Source organism: Ambystoma mexicanum, chromosome 5p (assembly GCF_040938575.1).
Source record: "Ambystoma mexicanum isolate Mex_15411 chromosome 5p, UKY_AmexF1_1, whole genome shotgun sequence".
NCBI classification, from domain to species: Eukaryota; Metazoa; Chordata; class Amphibia; order Caudata; family Ambystomatidae; genus Ambystoma; species Ambystoma mexicanum.
The window spans coordinates 1,323,931,759-1,323,954,429 of NC_090930.1; the positions used below are offsets into that span (position 1 = coordinate 1,323,931,759).

The 22,671-nt window shown below is 46.8% G+C and overlaps 1 protein-coding gene across 1 annotated transcript in view; it reads left to right on the forward strand.

Annotated features, from left to right (window-relative positions):
• Positions 1-20,527, forward strand: part of NSUN2 (NOP2/Sun RNA methyltransferase 2) — a 1,120,965-nt gene extending 1,100,438 nt beyond the window's left edge. Inside the window, exon 19 of the mRNA XM_069613723.1 lies at positions 19,888-20,527. Within this exon, the coding sequence (XP_069469824.1) occupies positions 19,888-20,284 (397 nt within the window). The 3' untranslated portion in view covers positions 20,285-20,527. The remainder of the gene's footprint in view (positions 1-19,887) is intronic.
• Positions 20,528-22,671: the final 2,144 nt, after the last annotated feature.

Consider the following 22,671-nt stretch of genomic DNA (forward strand, 5'->3'; position numbering starts at 1 on the left):
ACCTGTTATCCCAATTGAGGGGGTGGGGGTTGTGTGCTGCACTCAAACATGTAGTCTGTCTTCATGCTTAGCTATTGAGATGATGAGGTATCGAAACTTGGAGCTGAATGACAGTCGTCTAGGTATTGTCTGCCAGCAGGCCTGCAATGAGGACTTATGTATTCATGCAGACGGGGTGGGTGGGGGGGGAGAGGAGTTCAAAAGTTGTTAGAGTTGGAGGAATGTGGATCCTATATTGTGCCCTATTGCCTGTTTTGGATTTGTCCTTGTTGAAGTAGGGGCTGCAAATTGGCTACCTTGCTGCCATTTTAATCTTCAGGAGAACTCCAGAGGAAGATAGTTTTTTTTTTTCACTGTTCTTTTGATTGCTCAGTTTTTGAACTCCTTGACAGATATATTTCCACCAATAGTTTGTGGTTTCTTCCTGCAACGCTAATCTACTTCTCATTTTAATCATGGGCTCCCCTATGGAGCCCTCTGCATTTCGTGTTCACTCGGGCTCATGTTAAACAATGCTTTCCTCGCTGGCTATTGCATCTGCTAGACATGTCAGTGGAGCTACAGCAATTTCCTGTTAAACCTCCTTTATCTCTGATTTTTGTTTTTTTTTGGTAGAAAGTCATTCGAGTGAGACCCTCTTTGTGAAACTTTGTTTTGGACATCCACGTTAATAAGACTTCAGTTACACATTTTCCCCCTCCCCTCATCCTTTGAAGGAGGAGAAAAGGTTACACAGCTTGGACACCACAAGGGTCTTGAGTTTGTGTGGCTAGGACAACGTTTCGCAAGAAGGATAAGCCTTTTATATCCTCTCAGGCCAAGATGGACACAGCTTTGACCATGCAAACAATTGCGCTGCATAATTTAGTATTTCTAAATATTTTGAGAAAGGCAGAGATGTGCCTTTGGGCTTAGGGAGACGTTTCACAAGAGGAGTGGTGTCTACATCGGCCCTTGAAGATTGTGCCACTTGTAGAGATTTGCAATGATGTTACTGGTCCTCACTGCACACATCTTTCAAGTGCTATTATTGCCTGTAGAGTCTTTGGCAGATCGAGATGCCTGGTTTGGTCGGGCAATTTAACATAACTTCCTGTTGTGAGCTGCGATGAGTCTGGGGAACTCGTCCGTTCTCCGCAAGGAGGAGTGATACCCCCATTGAGACTAGGGATGTGATCCTGCTACGCAACACCCTACCCAAGGGACAGGACAAGCAGGATCTCACTGGGGGTGAGTCCTCTCCTTTTAGGTAACAAGGCGTCCCCAAACAGAGAATAATCTCCCTCCCTGTTAAACTGACTCCCAACATTTATAGTATACATAACAATATCACAATGTTCCGGGCCCTTGTAACAGGTTTCGCTTGGTTTCTGTCTTCATATTGTTAGCATGCCCACCTGCAGCGGAAAACCAATGGAATCTGTGTCCTACTTCCTGGCCGGGCTGAAATGACTCAGCCCCAGGGAGAAACGGGGGCAAGTAAGCCAGCTGGGAGAGGCCAGCCATCTGTGTTGGAGCACAGAGGAGCCGTTGCATCCCTTGCCAAAGCCTGGGGGACAGGACCACGTGGGAAGCATGGTGGGTGGAGAGCCTGCTGTGAGGCGGACAACTTTGTGAATGAAGGTTTTTCAATAGATGCCATTTTATTAACTTAAGTTTGGATAAATGCCTCACTATCCCTACCCTGGCGAGGATTTACCTGCCTTAAAAAATAAACTAAAGTGTGAGGGACAAAGGATTTTGTCCCTCACACTTAAACATACACAATTTAACAAGGTAATATATGGCAGTTCAATAATAACCAATGCAGTTCTTCGCTTTAGACCACAGACAATATGTTTTCCTTCTAATCTGGGTGAATACCCCTTTCCCAGATTTAAGCAGGACTCTGTTCAAATATTCCAAACAAAAGTTCAGGAAATCTGGCCTATTAACACAATTCCAATTGGTATTTGTTCCACTTTGATAGTAAAACAGCTCACAAGTGTTAAACAAAGTTCCCAGCTTTTCGTAGCAAAATCGTTTAACCAATGTCATCTTTTCAGCTCATAATAATTCCTTGCTTCATTTTTCATGTTTCAGCCAGAGTACTCTGAACCACTTGGTTGACAATGTTGAACACTTCTGCAGCAGTTCATACAATACTTGTTTCAATATTATCAACTTGTCAGGATGCTTCCGTTTTAATTCACCGAAACACTTTAGCGATTCTTCAACTGCTTCAAGATTGTTAACCACACCACAGTACTTAAATGCCTTCCACTTGGTCCATTCATCTGCCAGGATTGTTAAAACAACAGTCTCTGTACTGGTATCCTCTCCTGCCAGCACAGATCAGCACGTCACAACACTTCCTCACCTGGTGTGCTCTCATGCCAGGTCAGAACCAACTACTACTCGTAGGTACTTCAGTGATAAAGGTAAAACATTGTAGCAATCTCTTGTGCTGCACAAATCTTTTTTTTTTTATCAACTTTATTTGATTTTCAAGAGCATATATTACAGACATACATGCATTAGAGAGTGATAAACAATAGCATTGCCCATGTCTTCCCCTTCATTCTCTCCAGTCTTTGCTTGTGAGTTTTAACCGTTAGGACACCCTCCCCCCCCTGCTTCCACCCTAACATAACCAGCAAACATTTGAGTGAAGTACTACATCTTTTGGGCTTTTCTGAGTGTTCAACGGGTTGGATCGCCCTTTCAGCTCAAGGCTCGCATTGTCAGATAACAGAAATTTTGCAAAGTAGTCTTGGTTTCAAATACATCTGTCCTTGTCGTCTGTGAATTTGTGCAATGGCATCCAAGTATTCAGGTACTTCGAATAGGAACCATGGGTTATTGCTGTTACTTTCTCCATGGCCATCACTCCCCATAGCCTCACCCACCACATGGCTACCACCGGCCCTTGCTTGTTCTTCCATGATTGCGCCAAGGTGATTCTAGCCGCGCTCAGCATGTGGGTAATAAGGTTAGCTTTAGTCCCAGAGTTCGTGTAGCACCCTTCGACTGCCTCCCCCAGTAAATCAACCACTGGGTCAAAAGGGAGTTGTGCCCCTGTTATCTCTTTAATATGGCTCAAGATCTCCTTCTAGTAGGTCTCTGCCACCGGGCAAGACCACCACATGTGGATTAGGTCCCCAGGTTGTCCACAGTCCCTCCAGCAAGACATGGGGGAATCCGGATTAATGGAGTGCTAGCGTGATGGCGTCCTATACCATCGCAGGCAAAGTTTGTATGCCGCCTCTTTGATTGAAGCACATTTGGAGCTTTTGGCGGCTCTATGCCATATGCGACCTCAGGTCTCCCCGGGGATTGGCCTCCCCGCATCTGCCTCCCATCCTTGCATATACAAGAGTTTCTTCTGGGTCCATCGCCCCCATCAGCCGATACAGTTTCGACACCCCTTTTTCAGGCTGGCCCACTTGTACCGTAAGCTCCAACCCTACTGGATCCCGAGCTGGCCCCTCCCGGACCTTCACATTTGAAACCCAATGTCTGAGTTGGATATAATGGAATCGCTCACACTCGGTATATCAAATTTGGCCTTCAAATGTTAGGGGTGTCCCCTCTGCATAGAAATCCTTCAATACCAGGGCTTGCTCCCTTCCCCCCCAAAGTACCCAAAAATCAGCCCGCATCCCTGGGGTGAAATCCAGGTTGTAAGCAACCGGTGTGAGGACCTCCTCCCACCCTTACCTTCCTACCCCTTAATGCTTTGTCCCAGTACCATAGGGTGGCCTTAGTCGACTCCAGTAGAGTACCCCCTTTGCCTCTGTCGTGCTGCAAGAAAGCCAAGGTTTCCTAGGGGTGTCTTGGTTGCTTCACTTTCAAGGGCTGCCCATCGGTTCTGGCCTCATCTAGATGGCCATTGTAGCATCAGTGCTACCTGTGCTGCCCATAAATACCTGCAGAATTCTGGAACCCCCAGCCCCCTCAAGGCTTGTCGTCTAAATAATACCTTCTTGGGGACTATGTTTCTTCCACCACCCCAGATGAAGGACATCACCTCCCTCTGTAGTTTTTGGATGGCTGGGCCCGGGATGCTTATTGGGAGGGCACCTATCATGTACAGAAACCTAGGGAGCAGTGTCATTTTAACTGCTGTTATCCGTGCCATCCATGACAACTCCTGCATGTCCCAGCACTTCAGGTCTCCTGCCAATGCTTTCAGTAGTTCCGGGATATTGGCCCCATATCGTCTTTCATACATGGGGGTCAGTTGTATTCCCAGGTATTTTAGCGATTTCTGTTCCCATTTCAAAGGGTACCAATTCTCCCATTCTGGCACATGTTCTGTCCTCTCTGTGATGTTAAGCGCTTTAGACTTAGGGTAGTTGATATGCAACCCCGAGACCCTCTCAAACTCGTCTAGTGTTTCTATGGCCTTGGAAGTGAGTGCGCCGTGTCCTTCAAGAACATGGGGACGTCATCCGCATAGAGAACTACCTTTTGGGATCCCCCGGCGCCCACCTCCACCCCCTGGATTCTCGGATCGTCACAGGCCCTCTGTGCCAAAGCCTCCATGGCCATAGCAAAAAATCAGTGGCGATAATGGGCACTCCTGCCCCGTGCCCTTCCGGATAGGGATACTATCTGTGAGCCGCCCGTTTATCATTAGTCGTGTGGATGGATGTACGAAATTGGCCATCACCATGTGGTTAAAGATTGACCCACACCCAAACTTTTCAAGGGTCAGTTGTAAAAATCCCCAATGCAGGCTGTCAAAGGCTCTGGAGGCATCCAGTGCCAATACCGAGAACAGCTGCCATGTTCTTCATACCCAATCTATTGTGTCTATGGTCTATGTTCAAAACCTGCTTGGTCCGAGTGGATTATCCCCGGGAGGACCTTTGCTAACCTTCGGGCCAAGACCATGGAGTATATTTTTGCATCCCCATTTAATAGGGAAATAGGGCGATAACTCGCAGAGTCCAGCCGGTCCGGATCTGGTTTTAGTAGTAGCGCTGTGGTCGCCAGGCTCATGTCTCCGGAAGTTCATCCTGTATCCCGAATGAAGTTAAACAATTTTGTTAGGGGGCTCACAAGGGAAGCCCTAAATGTTTTGTAGTACGCTGGGATTTGTGCCCCTTCAGTGTCCCTATAAACTCCCCTACTTCTTCCTCAGTTATTGGTGCTTCTAGCATTTGTCTGTCCGAATCACTAATTTGCGGCAAGGTCACCTGGTTTAGAAATGCTATCTGCGCCTCCCTCTCCAGATCTTCCCCTTTCAAGTTATTGGTATAGTATGAGAATATGACCTCCTCCATTTTCTTCTCCACCTCACCAAATATCCTTCCCGGTTTTTAAGTTGGACTATACGATTTCAGAGCTTCTCCTGTCCCAATTTGGCTGCGAGGAATCGGTTGGCCTTGTCCCATTTATATAATAAAACTGCTTAATGCTTCACAATTCTTAAGTATGTGCAATGTTTTAGGGGATATTAGAACCATGCTGGTGCTGTTTTACACCTGTGAATCTGCCATACTCTTTGCTGGTTATTCTCCTCTCCATCTGAAAGTTCCTTCTCAGAAGAGTTGCCGACCTGCCATTTTTGTTTCTCCCCTTTTCTGTTAATCAACTGCTGATAAGAAATCCGAACTTTCACACTTCTTTGACTTGGGAAATGTGAGCCTAAACATTCTCCTTAGAGATCACTTTTCTAGAGGGGCTACAATCTGTATCATTGCCCAATATCTTAACCACCTTTGTTTGGCTTGGGGAATTATTTTTGTGTGCAATTGCCTAGTTTTTTCTCTTTTGTCTTTGCCAGTGATCGTTTCTCTTTGCTTCCACAATGTCCCTTTTTCGACATTCAAATATTGTCTCCTCTAGTTGACTCGCACTTTGCCCCACAATGTCACAATAACACTTCTCTGCTATGACTATCCAGTTCTTAATTTCCCCTTGCGCCTTCCTACATCACTGTGGTCCACATTAGAAGTAAGCCTGCTTTGTACTAGTTTCATATTCAAAAGGGAACTTCTTCCGATTTAACGCTACTTTGTTAATCTCAATTGTGAGAATCTGTCGCCTGGTCTTGGTAATCGAGCGGTTACGGAGAGCTCCAGGGTCACAATGTAACAGTGATTTCACCGGTCTGGCATGCGCGTCCGTTCACCTCGCCGCCTCCAGGTCTTCTGTCTTGGTTTCCCACGGCGCCCCGTACATTTCTACTGGGTGGCTTCCTGTGGCGTGTGTCGGTCAGTTTCAGAGCTCTAACGGCTCCCACAGGAACGCAGAGCTCTTCGGACTCCTGTGCTCGTCTGACAGTGGGGAAAAGTTGCAAAATGGCACGCCTTGCGCTGCGCGACCTCTGCAACTGCAAACTTGAGCCTCTTGAGACCCGCTCTGGACCAGCATCACAATTACACCCTGCTGATGTCCCGGTGTGTCTGCTCTGCAGTTAGATTTCAGCCTCTGCTGCCACGTGGACACTATTAAACTGCTCCACTCGCTGCTACTGCTGTCTCCTTCTCCTTCACTTCCCTCTCTAGTGGCCTGCACCTGAGGGGGCTTTTTATGCCTTTTCGGGTGCAGGGAATTCCTCCTGATTGACTGCAAGTTGCAGTCGTGTGCCTCTGCAGTCCTTTTCCTTGTCCCAGTACTTTGGGAATTATGGGACCAAAAAGATCCAACCTCAAGTTTGATTTTTTTCAGTGCAATTCACCTTATGCTCACTACTCTTCTCACGTATCTTAACACATTGAATCCAATAATGATTACACAAAGTTTGTAGTATTAAAGAAAAGGATGTCTCAGAATTTAAATTGGTGGCCGTTACAGAGTCCTCTTTCATATTTCTCTGTGACTTATAAAAGCTCATACTTCACCCCCAGTTTCACAGTTAGTCTTGTAGAATAAAGGTTCTTGCTGACAACTAACCATTACATATTCTGGTATTAGAGATACTTCCTTCCTTGAGGAATATAAATATAGCACCTCAACCCATGAAGTACTCCGATTCCCCTGGGGCCCTTCTCCTCCCAGGTGATCCACCTGGCTAATACCACCCTCAGGGTTAGGAAGCATCTGCGTTTCCCTGGCCACCTGGGAGATTTTAGGTTGGGTTTCTGTGAGGACTCGTCACACTGCTGAACGCTGCCGAACACAGGAAGCAACCAGAGAGCCGGGGCCAGTCTCCCTGATCAGAAAAACAGACTTTGCAGCAGCAAAAAACAGCAGTGAACACCTCGACACCAAAGTCCTTTCCCAAGGCAACAGGAAGAACCACGGAAGGAGAGCGCACGGAAGGTGGAACCTTGGACGGATGGGTGGAGAGGTACCAAAGCCAGCCATAAACAGCTGGGAACAAGAATATCTCAAGAGAAGGGGAAGCTAAAAAGCATGAGAGAGTCGCCATGGGTGGAAAGCAAGAACCTACCTTGAGAAGGGGAAACGGAGTTGAAATCGTCCAGAGAGAGGGGGAAAACATGACAATAGTGCGTAAAGGGGTGAATCAAAGAGCAGAATGTCTGAGTGACCGACGGACAATGGGATAACCCAAAAACAGATAGTTTTTAGGAAAACCGAGGTGTGGAAGAACTGTTTGAACTTTTAAAGTACTTTTCAGAGGGGAACTAACCTTTTCCAGGAGCTGAAAGAATCTCTCCTTGCAAAGCACCAAAAGACCAAGGGCCTGAGAGAGACTGAGAACTAGCCAAAAAAGTGGGTGGGTGTCAGAAATGAGCAAGTGATTCTTAACTACTTTATACTGTATTGTTTAATTTAGTGGTAGGCTGAGCGTAAGAATAGGAATTTTGACCGAGGACTGAATTTGACATGACAAGCACTATTTTTTTATTTTTATGGTGCTAGGGACCCATCATCTTAGAGTTGAGGATATTTGAGGGTTTTTTCTGTTAATAGATATCCTTGAATCATGTCTTCTCCTATGTCTGACCTACCACAGATATTTCGTGTTTGATCCTCCACCTGCTATTTGCACTGCTTTGAGAGTCTTATCAATATGAATCTGTATAGAAATGTTATCAATTAGAATGCAAACATTCCAGTAATGTTCTTTCTAATGGATTTGCTGTGTCCCGTGATCTTCCTAATTTTTTTTTTTTTGCGCTTTCAGCTGGCTTCAGGAACACTGCTTTAATTGATGTTCTCCTTCTCATTCGGCACTTCTAAGTCTTGGGGTTTTAAACCTTGCATCTACTGCAAACGTCAGATGTTGTATCCGATCCTCACAGTATCTGCCTTTATTACCCAGGATTGTGGGTTGTGCCAGTCAATGCACCCCAAAGGTCTTCAGGAGTGGGCGGGGGGGAACTGTTCTGGCGTGTGATTTTAATTTAGTGTTTTCTTTTGGGTGCTTCATTTGAGCCACTGTATTCTGGTACTCTTGGATTTCTCACCCTGAAGGTGATTATTCCTGATTTCCATCACTTCCACTAGACGGCGGTGTGTATTTCAGTCGTAGTCTATCAAAACTCCCTATTTGTTTTCTCAAAGGAGAAGGTGACGTTGAGAGAGAACCTTCTTCAGCCTGAAGATGGTCTCAGACTTCCTGATCTCAGAATATTCTTCTTCCAGTGTTTCTTTTTTTTTCACCGCCTCCTCATTCAAGGCAAAGGAATGATGCCATGGACTGGACCCACTGCAGGCTCTCACATACTATGCGTCTCGGATACGGGATATCGGCAAAGATGACCAGTTATTTGTGCGTCATTCTGGTGCCTGTGCTGGCAGGGCTGTGACTATCCAGACCCTGTCAAGGTGGATAATTCCCTGCATCGCTGAAGGCTATGATCTAGGCGGGAACGATGTGCATGAAAATCTCGGGGCTCACTCCAACAGATGTCTTGCTGCCACCTCTGCCCTGTGGAGGAATGACCCTGTCTTGGACATCTGCGAAGCGGCTAAGTGGACTTCTCTGCACTCATTTGCTAAGCATTACTGCTTGGATTGCCTTTCAGGGCAGGACACCTATGTTCATTCACTGCTATGGGAGTCTATACTAGATGAGGAATCTGTGGGAGATCCAAATCCATTAAAGACCAAATGACCTACCTCCCTATAATGTTCCTTCTGATGGATGTTCCTCCGACTGATTCCTCATCACCCTCCCTACTTGCCCCTCTTGACGGATAGCTATTACACCTTTAAGTTGGGCCCGGAGGATAGCTCACAGGCAATCAATTTGTCTTGCGCTGAGAGACTGGTCTCTGGTATAAATCATGTTATACAGTAATTGATTAAATTATGTAATCCATTGCTGGCTGAATGCTAGGGAAAAAGGGTGGAACTGAGGTTGTGGGTTGCAACACCTTGATAGATACTATGTAATGTTCCGGTGCGGCAGCTGGTAGATCCGTGCCCCATGGTGGTGGAAACATTTACAAACATCAGCTGGGTTGGCATATGAATATCATTGTTGAGGAATCCATGAGAGGAACATCCATTAGAACAGAACATTACAGAGAGGGAAGTAATGTGTACTTCTCAAGGAGTCACTTGATGGGAGAAGCTAGTACAGGGTGCTGGCTAGGATTCTTAACAGATGCATTCGATCTTTTTGGAAATTACTCATGACATGCTCTACCCCACCCCATAGGAACTTCCTGTGGATAGGTGCTTCTGGATACTGATGTGAAATAGGTTTGACCCCGCTGTTGGAAGGTATTCACATTGGGTTCTATCAGGGGGGCTTGAAAATGCACAGATCACTTGCTATAGGATATTACTGTAAATGTATTGGTAACCCACTACTGCATTGATTCCTGTTACAGCTATTGACATCTAGAGGTCCTTTTCCTTAGGGGTGAAGACCTTCATCAGAGAAGGGCAAGACACCCTTTCCTCAGCAGTCTTTTCCTCAGTGGTGTGGGTAACAGATCCCAGCTGGAATTCCTTTGACGCCTGACCGTATCTAAGGGTCCTTTGACAAGAAAACCCAAATACATGGTCTCCCCTGAAGCCACCCACCGGCGCCACTCCTCCGTCCCCATTGACGCGTCGACAATATTTAACATTACCTAATGACACCAGTATTAATGGGGAGGATGGTGGGACGTATGGAGGAAAGGGGGCTATGGACTAACTGTACGTTTGTCACTACAGTGAGTAACTATTTATAACTCTTACGTCCCATCCCCTTTCCTCCATACTGCATGGGTGTCCCTCACTAGGGACAGGAGATGGAACCTTTTTCACCAGAAAAAACCTTCTTCCCCTATAAATTTAGAGGCCCTGGGAGCATGGGTCCCCCTGACTCCACCCACAAGCGCCACTCCTCAGTCCCCTTTTCCACGTCGACGTTCCATGTTGGAGCAGGCCAGTTTCACCAGCGCTTGGCTTCGGCCATATAATTCCATGTGCTGTTCCCCGGATACTTCTGTCTTTTTTGTCTTTTATCATTCAGGTACTCGGTCCTCTGGCGCCACGCTCATCCCTGGCGTATGGCGGCTTCAGCAGGTGTCCAGCCTGCGAGGGGCTTTTCCCTGCATCAGATCCCCATGCTCTTTGCCTCCGCTGCCTTGGCCCCGACCACGGATGTGAGAGTTGAACCGCGTGCAACGCACTTTCTGGAGATGGTCTGATGAACAGACTAGCTAGGTGATTGTAATTTCGTAATTGTAGTGGGTTATGTATAACGCGCTTAATACCCAGAGGTTTCTAAGCGCAGACCCGGGGATCGAAGCTGTGTTGCTCCACATCGTCTTGCTTCCAAGACGAGCACGTTGCCCCTGAGCTATCCTCCCGAGACTAGGTGGAGGGAGCTCTTCGAGAAGCCGCCTCTAGACGACTTGAAGGACTTCGTCAGACATAAGTCAAGGCCCATGGGAGGGCCGCTCTTTTCCAGTGCACCCCACAAGGGCGACTCCTTTCCAAGGAAACGCTCTGATGAGAGGAACCTCTCAGGTTCTCACACCTGCAGCGGTACTGAGGCTAGTTCAGCTACTGGCCGACAGGCCGAGGGGTCTGTAGATCCTTCCGGAATCCGTACTGAGGGACTGCAAGGTTCTTTTACCAGGTGCACACCCGAGGGGCTACGCCCTTGTACCGGCAATATGTCTGATGGGGCACCTGCACGCAGCACTAGCAGTGATACTACCAAGGGAGACATACCGACCAGGCCTCGCCCTGAGGTGCAGGGTATGTCTTATGCTCCATCGCCAAGTGTCCTGGAGAAGGCTGGGCCCAGTGAGCCAAGCACCACGATTTCGGGACACGTGGCATGCAGCTCAACAAGATGGTTGTCGCTCCAGACAAGATTACTGCTAGTCCGATACCACCCCGAGGGACGAAGCAGGTGGGAGAACGAGTTACTAGGTGGGACTGGTGTCAACCAGGTATGTGGCCTACAGTTTATCCATCTGCATCGCAGGGCAGGTTTACCCCGCAACCACCTAGACAGAGTACGCACCGGCCCCAGCTGCCGCCCGCTACCCCGTCAATATCACCTGCCAGCCCACAGGCCTGCGAGGACAGGTTCTTTGAAAAGTTTCTCATGCTCATGAGATCATCTCAGATGGGTTCCATCCTTGGGTATGTGATCAGGGCCATGCTCCCTCTGGCCCCTCTGCCTGTGCCTGTAGTCATTCCTCCTATGGCTCCAGCGCCGCAGGCCCCGGTGCAGCCCCTGCTGCCCACGCCGCCCCCTTCGATTCTGGCTCCCCTGCCTCCCACAGTTCAGGCAGTTCCGTACCAGCCTCCGGCTCCGGTTTCCACACCTCAGCACTCGGCACTCCTCCACCTGCAGCGGACCAGCTGGACACCCTTGTGGACACAGACGAGGAGGAAGATCCCGACACACCATCGTCGGCCAAGGCCTTCCATGAACGACTCGCAGGTCTGGCAGAGTACTTGGGCCTTCCTCAACCCGAAGTCTAACAACCGGAGGCAGGGGTACTCACTGAGGTCCTCACTCTACGCCCCACTGCTAGAGCGGGGATCCCGATGCAGAAGGATGTTGTCGCCTTGGTCAAGAAGGGGTGGCTCAAACCCTACTCGGCCCAGCCTGTCAATCGGTGCCTGGACGGCAAGTATAGGCAAATGGAGGGGGATTCACTCTTGCTGTCGGCCCACCCTCAACCTGCACTCTTCGGTGATTGCTGCGGCGTCACTCTACTCAAAGCCTCAGTCCTCGGCCACCTTGTCCTTGGCGCTGCTAGTCAAGGAGGAGAAGATCTTGGAGGCGTACAGGAAGAAGCGTTATTCCAAAGCTTCACTGCATCTTTGTCAATCCAACGCGTATGCCATGCTTGCAGCCGTTAACCAGAGGCTTTGGCGGGAAATGGCCGACTTTCTTCCAGAATGTCCGGTGCAGATCCAGTCACGTTTCATGGTGGGACTGGCAGAGGCAGAAATGGTAGCGCAAGACGACATGGAGTCCACTGTGGCCCACATCGACACCTCTAGCCGGGCCATATGCATCGCCACGGACAGGACTGCCTTGTTTCGGGCTTCTACATTTTACCCAAATGTCCAGGAACGCATATTGTACCTTCCGTTTGAGGGTAGCGACCTCTTTCACTCCACCATCGATGAGGAGCTAGATAAAAAGAAAAACAGTTGGCAAACTGCAGTCTTTATTTTTTCAAAGGCCACGACCAAGGCGTACACCCAGTCACATCAGCGTCCACGTGTCTCCGGTGGCTTGCCCTTCATTCTCAGTTTTGGCGTCAGAGGTTCGCGGACCCCTGGATCCTCTCTGTAGTATCCATGGAGTACTGCCTACCTAGCTCTTCCTCTCCTCCCTCCTCCCCACTCCCACAGATTGGGACAGCAACTCTGTTGATGGAAATGTGGTTGCTCGTCGAGAGCCAGGCAGTGGAGTAAGTCCCAGCCTCCCAGAGAGGATTGGGTTTCTACTGCAGGATTTTCGCCATACAAAAGAAAAACCAGACTGGCCTGAGAGTTGTGCTGGACCTCTCCACCCTCAACCTCTCCCTCCCTCTTCAAAAATTCAAGATGGTTACGCCAGCACTCATAGAAGAGACATTGTGCATGGGAGACTAGATGTGCTTCCTGGTTCTGAAGGACGCTTATCTACACGTCCCGATATGGCAGTAGCATCGCTCCTTTCTGCGATTCAGGATCATGGGCTGCCACTTCCAATACAAGGTGCTACCATTCGGCCTCAACTCAGCCCCCAGGATGTTCACCAGACTAATGAATGCAGTGGCGGCCCTCCTCAGTGCCACGTCAACCTGTACCTGGACGACTGGCTTCTCAGGGCAATATCACCAGAGGTGGTTCACCACACCACCTCTGCCCTTATGGTTACACTCCACGAGCTGGTATTTTCGCTCAACCTCAAGAAGTCTCAGCTGCAGCCTACGCAGAGACTGACCTTCCTGGGCCTCATCTGGGACACGCACTCCGAGAGAATGTTCCCCTCGGAGGATCAGGAGTCTGTCATGATACATTCTGGTTTCACCATCAACGTCTTGTGGCCAATCCTGTTTTTGACTTTTATGGACTTCATTGATTCACGGCGCGTCCCATCTTCATCTTGTATCCAGGCTTGCAACATTGTGTTACTACTGACTTCTGCAATTGTATTCGCTCTTCCTTCTTGCTTCTCTACTCTTTTTGACTGCTTCCTCTCTGTTCTCCCCTCCTCTCCCTCCCTTGTTCCGATCTCCTCCCCCTTACTTTCTTCTATGCACTTACTCTATCAGAATTGTCCCTGGACCTAGTATGATCGCAACCTAGTCTCTCCTCCTCCGCCCCACACCCCGCCCTCCAGCACTGTCTGAAATGCCGTTAGGCTTAGTACGATAGTCGCTTGTTTTGTTCCTCCCCTCCCTTTCTGCACCCCTCTCCCTCACCTTTTGTTTTCTTCAACTCTACCAGAAATGTTGTCAGTCCTAGTAGGGTAGTCGCCGGTCTGTTCCCATTTCCTTCCAACGCTCCCCCTCCTTTCCTTATCTATGCCTTAGCTCTTTCGCTATCTGAAATGTTGTCAGATCGAGTACGATAGTTAATTTCACATCCTTACTGTTCATGACCTGTAAGAATGTCATTGTATTTTCCCTTGTTCCCTCCCTTGCCTTGAAGCGCTTTGAAACACATTGGGTATAGGCGCTATATAAATAAACATATCATATATCATATCAAGAGGGCCACTACTCACTTCCTCACCCGAGAAGTGTCATCGGCCTGGTGTGAAAATGCATCAATTTTGTGTTATTCTGCGTTAGTCTAAGCACACACATTGAAGTACGGCCTTCAGACTCCATTTTGGTTTCTTTGCTCACAAGCTGGGTTTTCATGTTGCAAGCAGAAAACGATTGCAACCTGCAAGGCTGGTGAACATGATCCTGCAAAGGAATGCTTAGCTAATGGAATTTACCAGCTTCAAGCCTTGACCAGGCACGCACGAACGGAGATAAAGGGTAGTCTATACGTCTTTCTGGCTCCTGCCTTCCAAAGCTAATTGCGCGATCAATGTTTAGAGAACATGATGTACTATGCACATTCTAGGAAAGGAAAGATAGACTAATAAGCCGAAATGCAAGGTGCCCTTCTCCTACAAAGAAAACATAGATAAAGATAGGCCTCCTTGCTGGGAACAGGATGAATCTCACTGCTCTGAGACAGTAAATTGTACAGATGTGAGGTAGAGGGAGTAACCATTTGTTGCCATGGATAATGCCCACATTACGCAGATCGTAAACCATCGATAATTACTGCAACCAATGCTGCTCTGAACTGTATAAAGAGGCTAGCTTGCTGCCCTATAAATAGCTCAATTTCTCTGAATGCTTGCGGACATAGCTGAACCTGAGACCGCTTGAAGCGATAATAAACTCTTGTTTATATATATATATGTTTTCGTGACTGGTGTGTCTATTTGTTCGCAGTAATTCATTTTGAGACTTATACTGGTGGTACCAACATCTATTGGGTATCATGGCAGCGGTCCTACTTGCCGTACCCCACACAAGACTCCAAGATGAGGAGATTACAGCTACACTTCGCAGCCTCATGGAATCAGGAGACAGACTCCCAAGCAGAGCTTGTCAGCATTCCTCATTCTCGCCATGCAGACCTCACATGGGGGTCCAGGCACTGCAACCGGCGGACGGGCAAGAACTTCCGGCAGCCAGCCCTTCAGGTCACGATCACTACGGACTCCTCCCGAGAGGGCTGGGTGGCCACTCTGAACAACCACAGCGTCCTTGGAGTCTGGGCCCGGCCGGAGTAGGAGACTCATATCAACTGGCTGGAGCTGAAAGCCATCTGGCCAGCTCTCAAGGCTTTCCTTCCACTTATTGGGGGCAAGGTCGTCCTCATCCAGACCGACAACTGGGATTGGGCCCTGAAGAACATCTACCTCACAGTCGTCCACCTGCTGGGGGGGAGTCCAACTTGGAGGTGTACAGGCTCATCAGACTGGGAGTGGACAAATACGAATGGCAATTGAACGATCAGGTGCTGTTGGAGATCTTCAGCAGGTGGAGGCATCCTCAAGTGGATCTCTTTGCCTCCTGGGACAACATGAAATGCCAGCATTTTGCATCCTGGCAGGGGCAGGGCCCCGGCTTCCTGGGCAACGCATTCTAGATACAGTGGAATGGCATGACAGCATATGCCTTCCCTCCCACTCCCCTGGTCCACTTCCCACAGAAATTATCCCTTGCAGCGTGCTTCCTGAGCAGGTCACGCTGAAGCACCTGAGCCTATCGCAGGCTAGCCTAGAAAAATCATTCGGGGTGCTAGGAGCAAGGCTTCCAGGAGCCAATACAAGAGTAAATGGACTAGGTTTTATCACTGGGCTGACTCTAAGGAGATCGACCCCCTTACGTGCATGCTGGATGATGTGCTCTCCTTCTCTGCACACCTTGCTTACTCAGGCGTGCAAGTGGATACATGCTGCACCTATTTGGCAGCCATAGGGGCCTACAGAAATTCGGAAGATGAAGTCTTCTCCACTTGCCGGTCAAGTGGCACAGCGAGTAGAGCGCTCGCTTTGACACCCGTGCCGAGCTTGCTAACGCAGGTTCGAATCCCAGCAAGGCCAAACTCAGCCTTTCATCCTTCCGAGGTCGATAAATGAGCACCACACACCGTGGTTGATAATAAGCAGCGCTCAGATACCTGAGGGTTTGTAGCGCTATATAAATGCCAAATTATTATTATTATTATTATTATCCAACCCAATAGTCAAGAGACATTTGGCGGGCCTCTCCAGGCTCTACCAGCCCATCAAAAGACCACACCCCGTGTGGGACTTCAACGTAGTGCTGGGCGCCTTGGTGCACAAGTCCTTCGAGCGAATGGCGTCTGTGAACCTCAGGGTGGTCACCATTAAGACAGCTTTCTTAGTGGGCCTCACCTCTGCTCAGAGTCAGCGAGATCCCGGCTCTGGTGGCCTCAGAACCCTACGCGACCTTTCGCAAGAATAAGGTGATCCTGCGGACACACCCTGCGTTCCTACCTAAAGTAACCGTTGCTTTCCATCTAAACGAGGAAATAGTCTTACCTACATTTTTGGCTGACCCGAAGGACGAAGTTCAGAGGGTCTTGCACGATTTGGATGTCAGACACACTCTGACATTCTATTTGGACAGGACCAAGGGCTTTCGCAAGTCGGACGCACTGTTTGTCACCTTCGCGGGGGGGGCCTGGCTATCGGGCATCCAGGCCCACTATAGCATGGTGGTTGGTTGGGGCTATCCAGAAGGCCTACGAGGGGCAGCACAGGCCACTGACAGCTAATATGCGCACGCACACGGCCAATGCATTCCAACGGCAGGTTCCATGGCAGGTCATCAGCAGGTGCGGCCACCTGGGCCACCCCTTTAGCTTTCTGTAAGCATTACTGTTTGGACGCCGGCTCTAGGTCAGACGCGTCTTTTGGACTGGCGGTTCTTAGGAATCTGTTTTCATTAGGAGGGTCTCCTCTCCACCCTAGGGCTACATTCAGTTATCGCCCATGCAATATGGAGGAAAGGGGATGGGACGCAAGAGTAATTAAGTTATTCACTGTAGTGACTAACGTACTCTTGGTCCATAGTTCCCTTTCCTCCATACGTCCCACCATACTCCCCAACCCCCCTCCCCCCCCTTTGCCCCACCAATAATACTGGTGCCATTAGGCAATGTTAAATATTGTCGACGTGTCAATGGGGACTGAGGCGTGGCGCCGGTGGGTGGAGTCGGGGGAGTGCATGCTCCCAGGGGGCCGCACCTCTAAATTTAAAGGGGAAGAAGGTTTTTTTTCTGGTGAAAAAGGTCTCCCATCCCTAACGAGGGACGCCCATGCAGTATGGAGGAAAGGGGACTATGACTAAGAGTATGTTAGTAACTACGGTGAGTAACTATTAATTTCCCTTATACCTGCATCGCTCTTGCAGTTGCTCAAGGGATATAAACTCACCATCTGGCCATAAATATCCTGAGGTGCCACATTTGGCAATTTAACAAGCCCTGTGTCCACTCAATCTAACCAACCTTCAGTCAAGACCCGCAGAATGCTCAGTGTTAATTACATTCTTGCCAAATTTGAAGACCTCACCAATTGCTACGTCTGTAGCGCTAGATCAGTAGAAATCCAGTAAGAGGCCTTCAAAGCCTGGGAAGGCAATCTATACTTCAAATGAAGGAATAGTGCTTTCACCCCTGCCCACCCTCCCTCGGAAGGCATGGGTATGATCTTGCAATTTACCTTTGCTTGACTACTAGCCTACCCTTCCTGGATTAACAGCCAGACAAGCCATATCAAACACTTCTCTCTAGTACAGAAAACATTGGGCAATGCACATGGATACTCTGAAGGAGGTGTAAAAACTGTGGTAGTGTAATCCTCTTAATGTGGAAGACTCTGCCATTGAAGGAAAATGATAATGTGGCCTCTTATTAATTCTTGCGCTTGAGATTATCAACAACTACTTCGAAGAACGTGGGTTATCGGACAGACTGTTTTGCATGAGCACGAATCTTAGATATTCATTTAAGGCTTTCCTCCACATGAATCATGGATCACTCCATACAATACATGTGTTTGCCTTCAGTGGGGAAAGCTACAACTTGTTGCAGTTGGAAGTGAACAGAGTATCTTTCACATTGCTGGTGTTTTTAACTTCTAATAAATATGTGCATATAAAATGAACTTGTGAGATTATTTTCAACCCATATCACAATCGTTCGCAATGACAGCATACCAATGGCTCAATATTCCCAAAAAATAGGCATAGGGTCAAAAGGCAGCTTGCTCTCCCTCTTAATAAAATAAAATCCCTCAAACCACTCGTTTGATAGGTATTCTGTTTTGGTTATAGTCACTGTTGTGTTTATGATCATCACAGTTGCCCCCACTGTATCAGCTGTTTCAATAATCGTATTCATATCCCAATCCTTGGTAGTGCCTGTTTCACCTCATTTGAAATGTTGTTGCCCGTCAAAATGTTGTAACATTTGCGGTTTCTTTGAATATTTTCGCAAGTGTGCCCATCGCATGAATTTTGAAACGGCTTTGCATTCTTTAAATTGGGGTGCTTCTCCGACCATTGGTGGTGTTACAGTTTAAAAATTATTTTAATTTCTGTACTTTGATATCCAAATGATATGTATTAGTGTTCATTGAAACGATGAATAGGCCTTTTTTCAGTGCTCTTGATTCGGTTTTTTCACCACTGAATTTGAAATATTCACCAAGTGTTCCTGTTAGTATGCCCCCGTTATTAGTTGTTGCTGTAGTTTTTCTTTCTCACCCCTCCTTTTGTTTCATCAAAACAAATACAGAATTCTTCCTGATCGTATTTCACCTTGATCAGAGGTTAAACATTATTGTGGCTGTGTCCTTGCTGTGGATGCTAGACTTCCTTCAGTATCATGTTCTGACAGCCGATGATGGGCCAGATGTTCATTCGCAAGGGTCCATTTGTTTTGTTTTTTTGTTATAAAAAAAAACTTCTCTGCCTTTCCTCCAGTTATCATCCAAGTACTTTATCTGGTAGTCGTATGAATCTTTTCTGAAATGTTCACTTTCATTTGTAATATTACTGGTCTGTGTGTCAGTTTCATTTACCTGTTCTATTTCTTTTACCCAACCTGTTCCAGTTCTTATTTTTTCTAGGTTAGTTTTTAGTTCAGATATTAGAATGTCCACTGTATTCAATGACTGTTGTAGTACTTCGTTAGTAGCAACTGGTCTAATGAATACTTTAAACACAAATGTACTAAGAAGTCCAGAGAAGGGCCTGACAACCCTTCTCGCTGACGAGACAAAAGCATATTCCGGAAAAGTCTTTTGTTAATCTGAAAAGCAGAACGTGTGAATGGGAAGGGTAACACTGCAGGGGCAATGAATAATTAAGGTGTCCTATAAGGATTGCTTTACAAACGTTGCAGAAGGTTACAAGTGAGAAGAACAAAGGCATTTTTTGCAATTGAGATTTCCCCGCTGATCTTAAATCCTCCTGGACACACAGCACCCAGTCCACTTAGTCTTAATGATCAAATTTTACGCTCCTAGGTCGCTCGCGCACAATTGTGACGGAAGCAGTGCTGTGCGACTCTCCTTGCTGTCATGTTACAGTAAACGAAGGGCCTTCGTTCTGTCATTGAACGTTAAATGAGTTTTACAGCGTGCACCACTCTCTTCTGCCGTCACTAAAGCATCACTGCACACTTGCACTAAACTAGAGAAATTCTCATAAACCCCTGTGCTATGAAATATTTTCCCGTTTTGCTGTAAAGAAATACACGTCACGTCCCAATGTATGCGTAGGAGACATTTGCTGCCTGAGAATTTTCATGGAAAAATAAATACCAAAATGCATTATTAACAGATTTCGCTAGATGTGTTGAAAAACCTTTGGAAAATAGTTCCATTATGTTAGTTTATCGTTGGCCAGTTGTGTTGGCTTGGACAGATTTTGCATGCTATGATGCTAAAATATTGTTTCTTTGTTGAATATTTAGGCACCCGGAAACTCTGCAATGTGCCATTGTTCTGTGCGGCTGGAGGGGCAAAACATCGATCCGGTCATTTGTGCCCAAAAACGAGCGATTCCACTATTTGCGAATGATGGGAGTGGATGTTTTTCGAGAGAAGAGAGAAGATTGTAGAAGTGCTGTTGAAGCCAGTAAAATCGGCACAGAGCAAAATAAAGAGGAAGATATTGACTCAGAGTGTAAAACTAGCCCTCATGAGCATGAACAACGAAATCAAATGGAGATGGAAGAAAAACCATGTCCAGGGACAGCAGTTGATGACATTGAAGTTGACTGTGAAACTGAAAAGGATCATCTTCCAACTGATGAAGCAGAAAGAAATCTGGTTTCTGAGAATAAAAATCTTGATGAGCTGAAAGCTTAAAAAAATGATACCTCACATTTTAATTAGTGGCTGTATCAGCTGATATTACTTTATAGCATGCATACCAAAACCCTCATGAATACATTTTTTAGAAAAGATGTATTTTTCTGAACTGGCATTTTTGCATGTTCCTTGCTCACCTTTCAGTAATTTGTAATAGTATACAGCATTTGAGGGGTGACAGTTTTTCTATTTCTGAAATTTGTTTTAATTAAAAAAAATAAAACCTTGTAATTTCCTTTAGTGATGTATGTATTGCAATCTGATGTTACGTTGCATGGGTTCACAGTAATATAGATAATATGCTAACCGTGAATTCAAAATGTTCAAAGTGGGGTAAGAAATGGATAGCATACACAAACCAGGTCTTTACAATAATATTAAGCGATCTGTCAAATCGCTCCCCTGCCCCAAACTATATTGAGCTACTGAGGAATACTACCAAAAATGGGATTTGTTGTGCGTAATGCTTCCCTAATGGGTCATGCATTTCACAGAAGTGCAAACCCCTACTCTCAAAACTTTATCCTCGAAATACACCTTGCAAAAATCTGGACTGTCACTTTAAATAGCATTTTAACTTGTATGAAGCTTCCAGAAGCCTAATGAACTGAACTGATTATCTTCGGCTCCAAGCAGGCTAGAACCAAACTGCCGGATAAATATTCATGCATGTCCATCAGAGTCCTATTTATATCCAAAACAAAGACAAAACCCTGGGTGTCTATATGAACACTGAGGTAAATTCTTCAGCGAAGGTTGATGGAATTATTCATGGAGCACAGTATCACTTGAAAGTGCTCAGGCACTCCAAGCCGTGTTACTCTAGCAAGGGCAATTATCTTGTCCCAGCTAGATTATTGTAACGCGTTGCTGCTTGGAGCCTTATTGCACTGCACTAACCTCTTGCAAACCATTAAACAATGTGGTTTGCTTTATCTACGATCCTATTCAGGTGCACAAAGGGACGTGCACTGACTTCCATTTAAGGCCAGGGTGCAGTCCAAGGCTCTCACTTGTAATGTGTTTTTGGCCAAGCGCCAGTGTACTTGAAGAACCACATTACCCCATATAGCCCTCCAAGATCACGCCGCTCATGCTTCTACCACCTGTTGAAGGTCCCTTGAGTAAGGAAAAGTCGAGTTCTCTGGAACTCTTTGCTCTATTGCTGTTCAATTATGGAACCATCTGAAAAACATCTAAAGGCACACTTATTTACTTAAGACGTCTTGTTCCTTCTTTTGTCTGCATTTTATGTTCTTGTCTTGCCGATTGTCTGCATGTTTGTGTGGTGCCCCGATGCATAGAGGCTTTCAGCGCCTTATAAATAAATACTAAATAAAATCAATAAGGTAAAAGCACTAAAAATGTAATTCATCAGGAATGATGCAAGTGGACTGTGGGGCCACAATCAGTTCATGCACTGTATCTCCTGTACTCTGGCTCCGGGGAAAGGATGCTGGGTATGAGATTTGCACTTGTGATCTCTGTCTACACCAGAGTCGGACCCCGTTTCTTTTTAGCGATTGAGACCAGTCCTTCTGCTCAACCAAAGCAGAAAACCGGATCAACTAGCGAAACCATAATTTGTGTGCGCCACATTAAAATAACACAAATCTAACAAAACACACACACGCACCAGGGCCTGGTGCATTACATTATGGTATAAGAGCACTACACAAGACCCTTGCAGTTGTTTACTCATTATCGCTTATATCGAGAAATCTGCAAACCCACCTACACATTTGTTTCCTTTATGATCGCACATTCTATCCATAAACACACATGCACACGTCTGCTCCGGTTCTTTCGTTATCTGTCTCGCCTCACACCAAGAAAGGTTTACAGAGTGTTTCCCCTTCAGACTTTTCTTTGGTTGGAAATGTCCAGGCCACCAGCATGGTACCTAAAATCACTTTCATGTTCTCGCTACAGCAGGGGGGGAGGGGCACTTGCAATTCATCCAATTATGCTTCACCAGCTCCAAGCACATATGATGGCACCGTAGCACATAAATGCTGTAGCTTAAGGGTACTCAGTTACTTTTCAAGTGCCACAGGTTTAGGACAACAAAAATACTTTTGAATAGTTGAACTCCCAATGGTCACACAAGTTTTAATTATTTTGAAGGGTAACCTTTTGAAAAGAAGCAGTGTTTTGTACTCCTTTTGCTTCAGGAAGCATGGGATATTTCTTAATATGGTATTTACTGTGGTAATGGGAGGGAGGATAGCTCTGTGGCAACGCGTCGGTCTTGGAAGCAAGACCATGCTGAGCAAACACAGGTTCGAATCCAGTACCCCTGCTTGGGGTGAAATAAAGAGCGTGTTATAACCTGCCTTTCCACAATGGAACTAGTGCCTAGATCCCTACAGGTTAGGTGCGCT